This window comes from Bufo gargarizans, chromosome 1 (genome assembly GCF_014858855.1).
Source record: "Bufo gargarizans isolate SCDJY-AF-19 chromosome 1, ASM1485885v1, whole genome shotgun sequence".
NCBI classification, from domain to species: domain Eukaryota; kingdom Metazoa; phylum Chordata; class Amphibia; order Anura; family Bufonidae; genus Bufo; species Bufo gargarizans.
Window position 1 is genome coordinate 3,458,963 of NC_058080.1, and position 12,743 is coordinate 3,471,705.

The 12,743-nt window shown below is 42.3% G+C and overlaps 1 protein-coding gene across 5 annotated transcripts in view; it reads right to left on the bottom strand.

Moving 5' to 3' along the window:
* The window catches only part of FAM184B (family with sequence similarity 184 member B), a 132,206-nt gene that overhangs the window by 66,139 nt on the left and 53,324 nt on the right, over window positions 1-12,743 (bottom strand). For all 5 annotated transcript variants that reach the window (XM_044294158.1, XM_044294150.1, XM_044294142.1 and 2 more), the window contains 4 exons: window positions 5,219-5,354; window positions 4,981-5,129; window positions 2,786-2,977; window positions 981-1,091 (listed from right to left, as the gene is read on the bottom strand). In XM_044294158.1, coding sequence (XP_044150093.1) covers window positions 981-1,091; window positions 2,786-2,977; window positions 4,981-5,129; window positions 5,219-5,354 — 588 coding nt within the window. The remainder of the gene's footprint in view (window positions 1-980; window positions 1,092-2,785; window positions 2,978-4,980; window positions 5,130-5,218; window positions 5,355-12,743) is intronic.

The following is a 12,743-nucleotide window of genomic DNA, read 5'->3' on the forward strand; positions in this document are numbered from 1 at the left end:
AGGTGAATGGATGGACTCTACATGCCTGGTTCCCACCGTGAAGCATGGAGGAGGAGGTGTGATGGTGTGGGGGTGCTTTGCTGGTGACACTGTTGGGGATTTATTCAAAATTGAAGGCATACTGAACCAGCATGGCTACCACAGCATCTTGCAGCGGCATGCTATTCCATCCGGTTTGCGTTTAGTTGGACCATAATTTATTTTTCAACAGGACAATGACCCCCAAACACACCTCCAGGCTGTGTAAGGGCTATTTGACCATGAAGGAGAGTGATGGGGTGCTGCGCCAGATGACCTGGCCTCCACAGTCACTGGACCTGAACCTAATCGAGATGGTTTGGGGTGAGCTGGACCGCAGAGTAAAGGCAAAAGGGCCAACAAGTGCTAAGCATCTCTGGGAACTCCTTCAAGACTGTTGGAAGACTATTTCAGGTGACTACCTCTTGAAGCTCATCAAGAGAATGCCAAGAGTGTGCAAAGCAGGAATCAAAGCAAAAGGTGGTTACTTTGAAGAACCTAGAATATGACATATTTTCAGTTGTTTCACACCTTTTTTGTTATGTATATAATTCCACATGTGTTAATTCATAGTTTTGATGCCTTCAGTGTGAATCTCCAATTTTCATAGTCATGAAAATAAAGAAAACTCTTTGAATGAGAAGGTGTGTCCAAACTTTTGGTCTGTACTGTATACTTTTTTTTATTTATGTAAGTTTTACACAAAGATATAATTTTTGGGGGGAAAAAGCATGTTAAAATCATATTATTGTCTGCATTACGGACAAGGATAGTACTGTTCTATTAGAGGCCAGCTGTTCCGTTCCGCAAAATACGGAACGTATATAGACGTCTAACTTTTTTTTGAAGATCTGTGTTTTGCGGACTGCAAAATAGATATGGTCGTTTGCATGAGCCTTAAGTCACAGACCCTACAAAACTGCTGTTAAGCTGGCTACATACGTGAACAGCCAATTACCCACCTTATATATGGAATCCTGAAGTTGGACATAGAGTGCATCTCTTTCTTCTAACAACTGTTTTATCTCATATTCACTCGTCTTTTTCAACTCTTCTATGTGCATTTCATGATCCTGTAACAAAAAATAAATAAACTGAAGTTACGACCTACAGTAGGTACATTTAGATATAAGAATAAATAATTTTAAGTAAAAAACAAAAATCACAGAACTGTTAAAATGACAGTAGTGCTGTATTTTGAGATTAGCACACGTGACAAATTTTTCCTATATTTTTTGTTGCCCCATCCAGTCGGAAAGACCAAAAATAAGTCTAATTCTAGCATGGAGAAAAAAATATCATTGACTACCTCAGACCATGTAACTAGGGATGAGCGAATCAACTTCAAATTTACATAAAATTAATTCACAAAGTTATTACATGAAGTCTCATGAGACTTCGCGAAGTAATAACTTCGGCTCATCAGAGCCAATACATTCTAATATTGTACGGCGCTCCCACTCCGTACAGTATTACAGTATTACAATGGAGTTTTATGCGAATTGACTTCGGATGAAGCATCCGAAGTCGATTTGCTCATTCCGACATGTAACTAAATGTACTCCAATAGTGGTCACACAGACCAAAATTAGAAATATACATCTGTTTTGCAATTCTAATTGAATTATATGTATTCACTTTTTGTATTGCCTTAGGGCTCGTTCACACGACCATTGGTGTCCCGTTCCCATATTTCGGACCGCATTTGTGGATCCGCAATACATGGCACCGTTCCAATGTCATTCCGCATCAGGGAAGCGGACCCATTAATTTCAATGGGTCCGCAAATCCGGAGATGCAGAACGGAAGCACGGAACGTAACAATACGAAAACACTACGGAGTGCTTTCTGGGGTTCCGTTCCATGCCTCTGCCCCGCGAAAAGATAGAACATGCTGTATCTTTTTGCGGAACAGAGGGGTCGCGGACCCATTCAAGTGAATAGGTCTGCGATCCCCATGCGCCTGCCCCACGGAAGGTGCCGGTGCATTGCGGACCGCAATTTTTGGTTCACAGCACGGACACGGGACACCAACTGTCGTGTGAACGAGCCCTTAAATTGTGTTTATTTGTCCCACCAATAAATACAGATTTAGGGCCGATCCACACGACTGTCATCATATCACGGATCCTTAAAACAGGGATTCCGGCCGTCTGCCTGCTGCCAGTTTCTTTTTCACTCCAATAGAAATGTCCTATCCTTGTCCGCAAAAGGAACAAGAATAGAACATGCTCTATATTTTTTGCGGGGCCGTGGAAAGGACATATGATGTGGACAGCGCACGGTGAACTTAATTCCTCATTTGCATATGGATTAAAACAGGAAACATGGATTTGGCAGCAATATGTATATGTACAATATGGGAAGGCAACGCTACTGGCAGGGTTGGACTGGGCCACCAGAATACACAGGCTCTGGTACCATATTGGGCGCCAAAGATCCAGGAGAAAAAATCCATTTGGCTGCCTTTACAGCTGATCACTTCCCACTAGTCTGTTCATTTAATTCAAAACCTATTAAAATGTATTGATGATATACAGGAGTGGCACCTTGGGAAAATAATTTCCTCTGGCGGGCTCAGTCTGACACCGGTTCCCAGGCATTGTACTTAGTCTGAAGCTATTTTTCAGCTGACAGACAGATTTTAATTGTGGGACAACCCCTTTAAAACTTAGCAGTTTACATTCAACAGAAAATGGTACTGTTACTACAAAACAGAAAACTAATTCTTGGTGGAGGCAGAACATGGATGAAGATCCTACAGTACTTTCTGCAGTCGTCTCTTCTCTTGCTCCATGGATGACTGGATGGATTTTATCTCGGCTGCATGAATTTTTGCCAAGTCTTCGCGACTCTTCACATGCTGCTCTTTTAGATGCTTTGTCTCTGCCTCCTTCTGCCGTTTTGTTTTACTGATGTCCTCTTTATGTTGTTTTGGAACAGAATGTTCTCTCGAGTACTAGAATATGAAAAGACAGAAGAATTACAGTGTATTGTACAAGTAATTATTGATCACAAACTTGGGTCGCTTAAAGGGGTTGTCTCACTTGAGCAAATGGTAAAGGAGGCAATATGGACAATCACAATACATTAGTAAGTGCCTTGTATTAAAGAGGCTCTGTCACCAGGATCAACCCTATTAAGCCAGAATGGCTGGTAGGGCTCATCACGCTGATTACAACTACACCTTTCTTTTGTCTGTACGATAAACAGCTGCAGAGATATCTGCGTTTTAATTCATATGCAAATGAGAATTTTGAGCACTCAGAGGTGGGGCTAATTCATCTGAGCACTGAATGTAACACCCCCTATGCACTGCACATGCCCTCCTCCCCTTGATTGACAGGGCTAGACATCAGGCTGAGGGCAGAGCCCTGTCTAAGAGCTGTGTGTTAGCAATATCATATATTTCATACACTATACAAGTTTTGCGGACAAGAATAGGCATGTCTACAATGGGCTGCCCGTTCCGTTCCGCAAAACTGCACGGTCGTGTGCATAAGGCCTAAGCTATAGACATATAGTTTTTTTTAATGCTTATAAGCTAATACATATTAATGGTGTCTTTATAATCTCATTGCACTTGCCAATAAAGCAGTACCGTGTATATTAGCTTTCTGAGCAGATCTCAGTGTGGTAAAGCTATAGTACATAGTGTATAGAATATGTACATGCTAGGACACAGCTCAGCCTGATGCCTAGCCCTATCAATCAAGGGGAGGGGGGCGTGTGCAGAGCACAGGGGGTGTTACATAGCAGTGCTCAAATGATTCATCCCCGCAGCCTAGTTCTCCAGTTGCTCATATGAATAAAAATGCATATTTCTCTGCAAGTGTTTATCATATAGACAAAAGAAAAGTATAGTTTTAATTAGCATGATGAGCCCGACCAGGCAGTATGTCTGGTTTAATAGGGTTGATCCTGGTGATATAACCGCTTTAACTGTGTCTACAGGATAAATGTAATTTGCTGAAGTGAGACAATCCCTTAAAGGAGACAAAAAGGAATAAAATCAGTAAAAAAACATAAAATATTCAAAGCATTGCCTTTTCCATTTATGATATAAAAAATTATTAAAAAAATTATTGGTATCGCCACATTCGTAAATATCTGAACTATTAAAATATCATGTTATTTAAGTGCAGCGTACATTGTAAAGGAAAAGGGATTCCCATTGCCAGAATTGTTGTTTTCTGGTCACCTAGCCCATGAAAGAAATCAATAATTAAAAAAAGGCACCTAAAATATTACAAATATAAACAGCAACTTGTCTTGCAGGAAAACAAACCATGGATATAGCACCATCGATGGAAAAATAAAATTATGGGTGCCAGAGTAAGGAGACACAAGGTACATTTGAATTTTTTCAAAGAAGTAAAATATCGTATCTATATTGGCCCAACACTGTGCTGTTTAATTTTGCAATAAAATCTTCTGTTTTTCTGATATAAAGCTCTAAAAAAAAACTGCATTTACATAGTTCAATAATAAATTGCTCGCTGCCTGCACCAGTAGAGGAAGTTGCATAACATTTGTACATTGAACTAAAAATAAATTAACTGTATGAAGCAAGCTCCTAAGCGCCCTCTAGTGGTGGTTTCAGGTAGCCAAATTTCCATCATTTAGCTAAGTCTATGCAGAGGATTTGGACCTGTAAATAAAAAAAAAGGGATCTTTACTACTATAAATGAAAAATTAAGAAAATAATTAGCCAAAGTGAATTTGTCTTTTATATAGTAGTTTTTATGTGTATCCTATAGTGATGAGCTAAATAAATCTCCACTAATTCTAAAGATGCCCCAGAGTCTGATTCATTATCGATCTGGAATCTAAACATTATATTCCACCATCTCTGATGAATACAGATGTCTCATCATTATGTTCTTCATGCTCTAAGAGAAAGTTTGTGGATTTCCTATTGTTTCTCCCCCACACTGCTTGTCTACTACTACAATACAGTACCTGCTTAGCATTCACAACGTCCCCGCTGTCTCTCTTGCTCGCAGTCGTTTTTCGGGCTGGTTTCTGCTGCTGTTGATCCATTTGACTTTTAAATTCAGCAAGTTCAGCGAGAGCTGCCTTATGTGCACATGAGCTGCTCTTCATCTGTTCTGTCAGAACAAAGCAATGTATTAATGTTTTACCATATTGCAGACGGAGCAGAATTCAGAGCCCTGCACGAAGGGTTAACGCGCACTACCTGTCTGCTTCTGGATCTCGTTCTCTTGCTGTAATAACCTCTGCTTTGCCACGGAAAGTTCCTCTGCTGCATTTCTCTGAATGTTTCTGGACTCGGCTAGCTCCTCTTCTTTCTGTCTCAGCTGGGCTTCCAAATCCTAGCAAAAGTGAAGGCTTTAGTCTGTTACAATTGCATTTTTGTTTTTTTCCGTTAATTGAATTTTCTCTAGAGGGGGCACATTTAATGTTCCATTAGAGGGAATTTTACACTTGCTGCGCTCCATGTCCTTAGCTTTCAGCTTACTTTAGTTGAATCACTGGGCAAATTTTGGTTTAAATCTATAAAAGTGCGAACATATTAAAGTGGTTGTCTTAAATATATCGCCTATTAAGACATATGGACACAATAGAGAGCGGTCGCCCGCTGAGAACCACCCTCTGTGAACTCTCCCATCCTCAGAAACACCCATTCCTATTCTGGTTGACTTTACCCTGTCTATTAATATGATATGGCTGGATGACCAAACTTTCCCTAGCAGTGGCGTAACTAGAACTGGCTGGGGAGTACAGCAAATTTTTGAATGGGGTCTCCCCCTAGCAACCCCCTCCTCCTGTGCAACCCCCACTCCTGCGGCCAACAAAACAAATGTGGATACATATGTGTATATATATATATCTATAACTGTGTGTGTGTGTATATAATATATATATAAAACACAGATAGTGCAGCAGCACAGTCAGAGTTGGTGGACTGGGTGCAAATCCCCACAGAGGTCGGCTCTTCCTCCACGATATACAATAAATAAATAACGAGGCAGCACTTCCAGCTTTCAGTGAACGGGTGAAGACCCCAAACTTTAATCCAAGCAATTGCATTAAAGTTTGGGGTCTTCACCCGTTCACTGAAAGCTGGAAGTGCTGCCTCGTTATTTATTTATTATATATATATATTGCTATGAAGGCATATAACTGGAAACAACTACTTAAGTGGATATATTGGATATATATATATATATATATATATATATTCTAGGAAAAATGAGCGGCACTCCAAAAGTAAAAGTGGTGAACCCTTTATTCACACCACTGGTGTGAATAAAGGGTTCACCACTTTTACTTTTGGAGTGCCGCTCATTTTTCCTAGAATATTCATCAGGGAAGTCAGTCCATTCCCTTTGGGACGTGCACCCGTCTTCTCATTTGGGAGCCAGTGCCGCCATTTTTCTTCGTTTTATATATATATATATATATATATATACAGTACAGACCAAAGGTTTGGACACGCCTTCTCATTCAAAGAGTTTTCTTTATTTTCATGACTATGAAAATTGTAGATTCACACTGAAGGCATCAAAACTATGAATTAACACATGTGGAATTATATATATAACTAAAAGTGTGAAACAACTGAAAATATGTCATATTCTAGGTTCTTCAAAATAGCCATCTTTTGCTTTGATTACTGCTTTGCACACTCTTGGCATTCTCTTGTTGAGCTTCAAGAGGTAGTCACCTGAAATGGTTTTCACTTCACAGGTGTGCCCTGTCAGGTTTAATAAGTGGGATTTCTTGCCTTATAAATGGGGTTGGGACCATCAGTTGCCTTGTGGAGAAGTCAGGTGGATACACAGCTGATAGTCCTACTGAATAGACTGTTAGAATTTGTATTATGGCAAGAAAATTGCAGCTAAGTAAAGAAAAACGAGTGGCCATCATTACTTTAAGAAATGAAGGTTAGTCAGTCCGAAAAATTGGGAAAACTTTGAAAGTGTCCCTAAGTGCAGTCACAAAAACCATCAAGCGCTACAAAGAAACTGGCTCACATGCGGACCGCCCCGGGAAAGGAAGACCAAGAGTCACCTCTGCTGCAGTGGATAAGTTCATCCGAGTCACCAGCCTCAGAAATCGCAGGTTAACAGCAGCTCAGATTAGAGACCAGGTCAATGCCACACAGAGTTCTAGCAGCAGACACATCTCTAGAACAACTGTTAAGAGGAGACTTTGTGAATCAGGCCTTCATGGTAGAATATCTGCTAGGAAACCACTGCTAAGGACAGGCAACAAGCAGAAGAGACTTGTTTGGGCTAAAGAACACAAGGAATGGACATTAGACCAGTGGAAATCTGTGCTTTGGTCTGATGAGTCCAAATTTGAGATCTTTGGTTCCAACCACCGTGTCTTTGTGAGACACAGAAAAGGTGAACGGATGGACTCTACATGCCTGCTTCCCACTGTGAAGCATGGAGGAGGAGGTGTAATGGTGTGAGGGTGCTTTGCTGGTGACACTGTTGGGGATTTATTCAAAATTGAAGGCATACTGAACCAGCATGGCTACCACAGCATCTTGCAGCGGCATGCTATTCCATCCGGTTTGCGTTTAGTTGGACCATCATTTATTTTTCAACAGGACAATGACCCCAAACAAACCTCCAGGCTGTGTAAGGGCTATTTGACCATGAAGGAGAGTGATGGGGTGCTGCGCCAGATGACCTGGCCTCCACAGTCACCGGACCTGAACCCAATCGAGATGGGTTGAGGTGAGCTGAACCGCAGAGTGAAGGCAAAAGGGCCAACAAGTGCTAAGCATCTCCGGGAACTCCTTCAAGACTGTTGGAAGACCATTTCAGGTGACTACCTCTTGAAGCTCATCAAGAGAATGCCAAGAGTGTGCAAAGCAGTAATCAAAGCAAAAGGTGGCTACTTTGAAGAACCTAGAATATGACATATTTTCAGTTGTTTCACACTTTTCTGTTATGTATATAATTCCACATGTGCTAATTTATAGTTGTGATGCCTTCAGTGTGAATCTACAATTTTCATAGTCATGAAAATAAAGAAAACTCTTTGAATGAGAAGGTGTGTCCAAACTTTTGGTCTGTACTGTATATATACAGTTGCAAGAAAAAGTATGTGAACCCTTTGGAATGATATGGATTTCTGCACAAATTGGTCATAAAATGTGATCTGATCTTCATCTAAGTCACAACAATAGACAATCACAGTCTGCTTAAACTAATAGCACACAAAGAATTAAATGTTACCATGTTTTTATTGAACACACCATGTAAACATTCACAGTGCAGGTGGAAAAAGTATGTGAACCCCTAGACTAATGACATCTCCAAGAGCTAATTGGAGTGAGGTGTCAGCAAACTGTTGGTTACAGCTGCCCTGCGCTATAAAAAACACACACCAGTTCTGGGTTAGTTTTTCACAAGAAGCATTGCCTGATGTGAATGATGCCTCACACAAAAGAGCTCTCAGAAGACCTACGATTAAGAATTGTTGACTTGCATAAAGCTGGAAAGGGTTAAAAAAGCATCCTCAAAGGCCTTGCTGTTCATCAGTCGACAGTAAGACAAATTGTCTATAAATGGAGAAAGTTCAGCACTGCTGCTACTCTCCCTGGGAGTGGCTGTCCTGTAAAGATGACTGCAAGAGCACAGCACAGACTGCTCAATGAGGTGAGGAAGAATCCTAGAGTGTCAGCTAAAGACTTACAAAAGTCTCTGGCAACATCCCTGTTAGCGAATCTACGATACGTAAAACACTAAACAAGAATGGATTTCATGGGAGGATACCACAGAGGAAGCCACTGCTGTCCAAAAAAACATTGCTGCACGTTTACAGTTTGCACAAGAGCACCTGGATGTTCCACAGCAGTACTGGCAAAATATTCTGTGGACAGATTAAACCAAAGTTGAGTTGTTTGGAAGAAACACACAACACTATGTGTGGAGAAAAAGAGGCACAGCACACTTACATCAAAACTTCATCCCAACTGTGAAGTATGCTGGTGGGGGCATCATGGTTTGGGGCTGCTTTGCTGCGTCAGGGCCTGGACGGATTGCTATCATCGAAGGAAAAATGAATTCCCAAGTTTATCAAGACATTTTTCAGTAGACCTTATGGCCATCTGTCCACCAGCTGAAGCTAAACAGAAGATGAGTAATGCAACCACGCAAAACATAGAAATAAATCAACAACAGAATGGCTTAAGCAGAAGAAAATATGCCTTTTGGAGTGGCCCAGTCAGAGTCCTGACCTCAACCCGATTAAGATGCTGTGGGATGACCTCAAGAAAGCGATTCACACCAGACATCCCAAGAATATTGCTGAACTGAAACAGTTCTGTAAAGAGGAATGGTCAAGAATTACTCCTGACCATTGTGCACGTCTGATCTGCAACTTCAGGAAACGTTTGGTTGAAGTTATTGCTGCCAAAGGAGGTTCAACCAGTTATTAAATCCAAGGGTTCACATACTTTTTCCACCTGCACTGTGAATGTTTACATGTTGTGTTCAATAAAAACATGGTAACATTGAATTCTTTGTGTGTTATTAGTTTAAGTAGACTGTGATTGTATATTGCTGTGACTTAGATGAAGATCAGATCACATTTTATGACCAATTTGTGCAGAAGACCATATAATTCCAAAGGGTTCACATATTTTTTCTTGCAACTGTATATACTAGCTGAAGGAACAGTCTTCCCACGGGTATATTTAATCTATTTCATTTCATGTTTGTGTGTGTCGTTAAAAGATATCGACAGTATCAACTATAACAGTGACATCCACAGCATCCCACCCCTTAACGCTTCACCCCCCCCCCCCCACAGTTCCCTGTCTCCTTAACAGCAGCCCACCACCTTAACTTTGACCTTTACAGCAGTGAGTTCCACAGCACCCCACCCCCTTGACAGGGACCTCCACAGTGCCCACCCCTTTAACAGTGACCTCCACAGCATTCCGTCCCCTTAACAGTGACCTCCACAGCGGCTGCCCCTTTATTGGTGACCTCCATAGTACCCCATCTCCTTAACAGTGATTTCCATAACACCCCGTCTCCTTAACAGTGGCCTCTACAGCAGTCTGCCCCATAACACTGACCTCCATAGCGGACCGTCCCCTTAACTGTGACCTCCACAATAGCCTTCCCCTAGGGTGGCCAGAGATACGGTTTTAGGCCGACAGTACAGCTTTCATACTCCCTGTCCTCAGCAGCTCCTGGACGGACATAGGGATGTTCTTTTGAACACCTCACTCTCAGACAGCAGCACTTGTCTTTTACCTTCATTTTTTTAATCCCCGTAGGCTGTGGAGTGGGAGGGGGTATGGCTTAACCGGACCATGGGTGTGGCTTAGGGCAGCGATAAAGCCCGCCCATCAGAGCTGGTGACGTCACCAAACACACTGCTGGGCAGAAGCTTCCGACTAGCATCGTATTATTGTGAATAAAAAAAGCTCTGCCCTGCTCTCCCTTGCCCTGCACTGGATTATGCAGGGCAAGGGCTAACATTAGGGGGGCTGCTGTAGGTCAACTTTAAAGGTGCAGGGCACTGTGGATGACAGCTGTGAGGGGCTGCTTGGGTGAAAATAACCTTTAACAGTGTCATCCACAGCGCCCTGCACCTTTAAAGCTGACCTACAGCAGCAAAGAAAAATGGCTGGGTTGTTATGGAAACCTGGTGTAAAACTGTGTGTATGTGGAGACTATGGTCCTGCGAACTTTTATTGGCTGATAAGGAACATGTGACCGTGTGTATGGCAGTTGGGATATGAAGAGAAAGACCTGCAGGCTTCTATTGGCTAATGTAGGTCATGTGATGTGCCATATTTGCATTGTTTTGGGAATATCTCAGGAACAGTATGTCCTACAGAGCTAAGACCCGGTCTAAAACTTTCCCGGACACCTGGTGTGCCTGTGTGCCAAATTTCGTGATTGTAAATGCGAGGGTGAGGATTCCTTTAGCGGACATACATACACACACACATACATACACTCAGCTTTATATATTACATACCAGTACAGACCAAAAGTTTGGACACACCTTCTCATTCAAAGAGTTTTCTTTATTTTCATGACTATGAAAATTGTAGATTCACACTGAAGGCATCAAAACTATGAATTAACACATGTGGAATTATATACATAACAAAAAAGTGTGAAACAACTGAAAATATGTCATATTCTAGGTTCTTCAAAGTAGCCACCTTTTGCTTTGATTACTGCTTTGCACACTCTTGGCATTCTCTTGTTGAGCTTCAAGAGGTAGTCACCTGAAATGGTTTTCACTTCACAGGTGTGCCCTGTCAGGTTTAATAAGTGGGATTTCTTGCCTTATAAATGGAGTTGGGACCATCAGTTGCGTTGTGGAGAAGTCAGGTGGATACACAGCTGATAGTCCTACTGAATAGACTGTTAGAATTTGTATTATGGCAAGAAAAAAGCAGCTAAGTAAAGAAAAAGGAAGAAATGAAGGTCAGTCAGTCCAAAAAATTGGGAAAACTTTGAAAGTGTCCCCAAGTGCAGTCACTAAAACCATCAAGCGCTACAAAGAAACTGGCTCACATGCGGACCGCCCCAGCAAAGGAAGACCAAGAGTCACCTCTGCTGCGGAGGATAAGTTAATCCGAGTCACCAGCCTCAGAAATCGCAGGTTAACAGCAGCTCAGATTAGAGACCAGGTCAATGCCACACAGAGTTCTAGCAGCAGACACATCTCTAGAACAACTGTTAAGAGGAGACTGTGTGAATCAGGCCTTCATGGTAGAATATCTGCTAGCAAACCACTGCTAAGGACAGGCAACAAGCAGAAGAGACTTGTTTGGGCTAAAGAACACAAGGAATGGACATTAGACCAGTGAAAATCTGTGCTTTGGTCTGATGAGCAAACTGAAAAGAATGGCGTGGTATTAGCAGGCGGTGCTCAAACCCACATGCAGTTGTGCATATATATAGGGGAGCAAATCCTGCACTTGTGGCCCGTTGCTAATGACGATCCCCAGCAAAAATGCATACGGTGGGGGATGCCCGCAGGGAACCACAAGTACCACAATAGACATCCTCATGCTCCTGTAATTTGCCCACTGGCTCCTGGTATTGCCCATACAGCTCAGGTAGGAGAGTGTTAGGTCCCGGGCTACTTGAGAAACCTTGGCGCGGTGCCCGGGCTCAGACATGTCCTACACCGTAGGACATGTTGGCTAATCTCTCAATTTTAAAATCAGTTTGAGGGTTTAGTAAGACCGCAGAGTGCACCTGTCTTTGCTATTATTTTGTTACTTTGGTCTGATGAGTCCAAATTTTAGATCTTTGGTTCCAACCACCGTGTCTTTGTGTGACGCAGAAAAGGTGAACGGATAGACTCTACATGCCTGGTTCCCACAGTGAAGCATGGAGGAGGAGGTGTGATGGTGTGGGGGTGCTTTGCTGGTGACACTGTTGGGGATTTATTCAAAATTAAAGGCATACTGAACCAGCATGGCTACCACAGCATCTTGCAGCGGCATGCTATTCCATCCGGTTTACGTTTAGTTGGACCATCATTTATTTTTCAACAGGACAATGACCCCAAACACACCTCCAGGCTGTGTAAGGGCTATATGACCATGAAGGAGAGTGATGGGGTGCTGCGTCAGATGACCTGGCCTCCACAGTCACCGGACCTGAACCCAATTGAGATGGTTTGGGGTGAGCTGGACCGCAGAGTGAAGGCAAAAGGGCCAACAAGTGCTAAGCATCTCTGGGAACTCCTTCAAGACT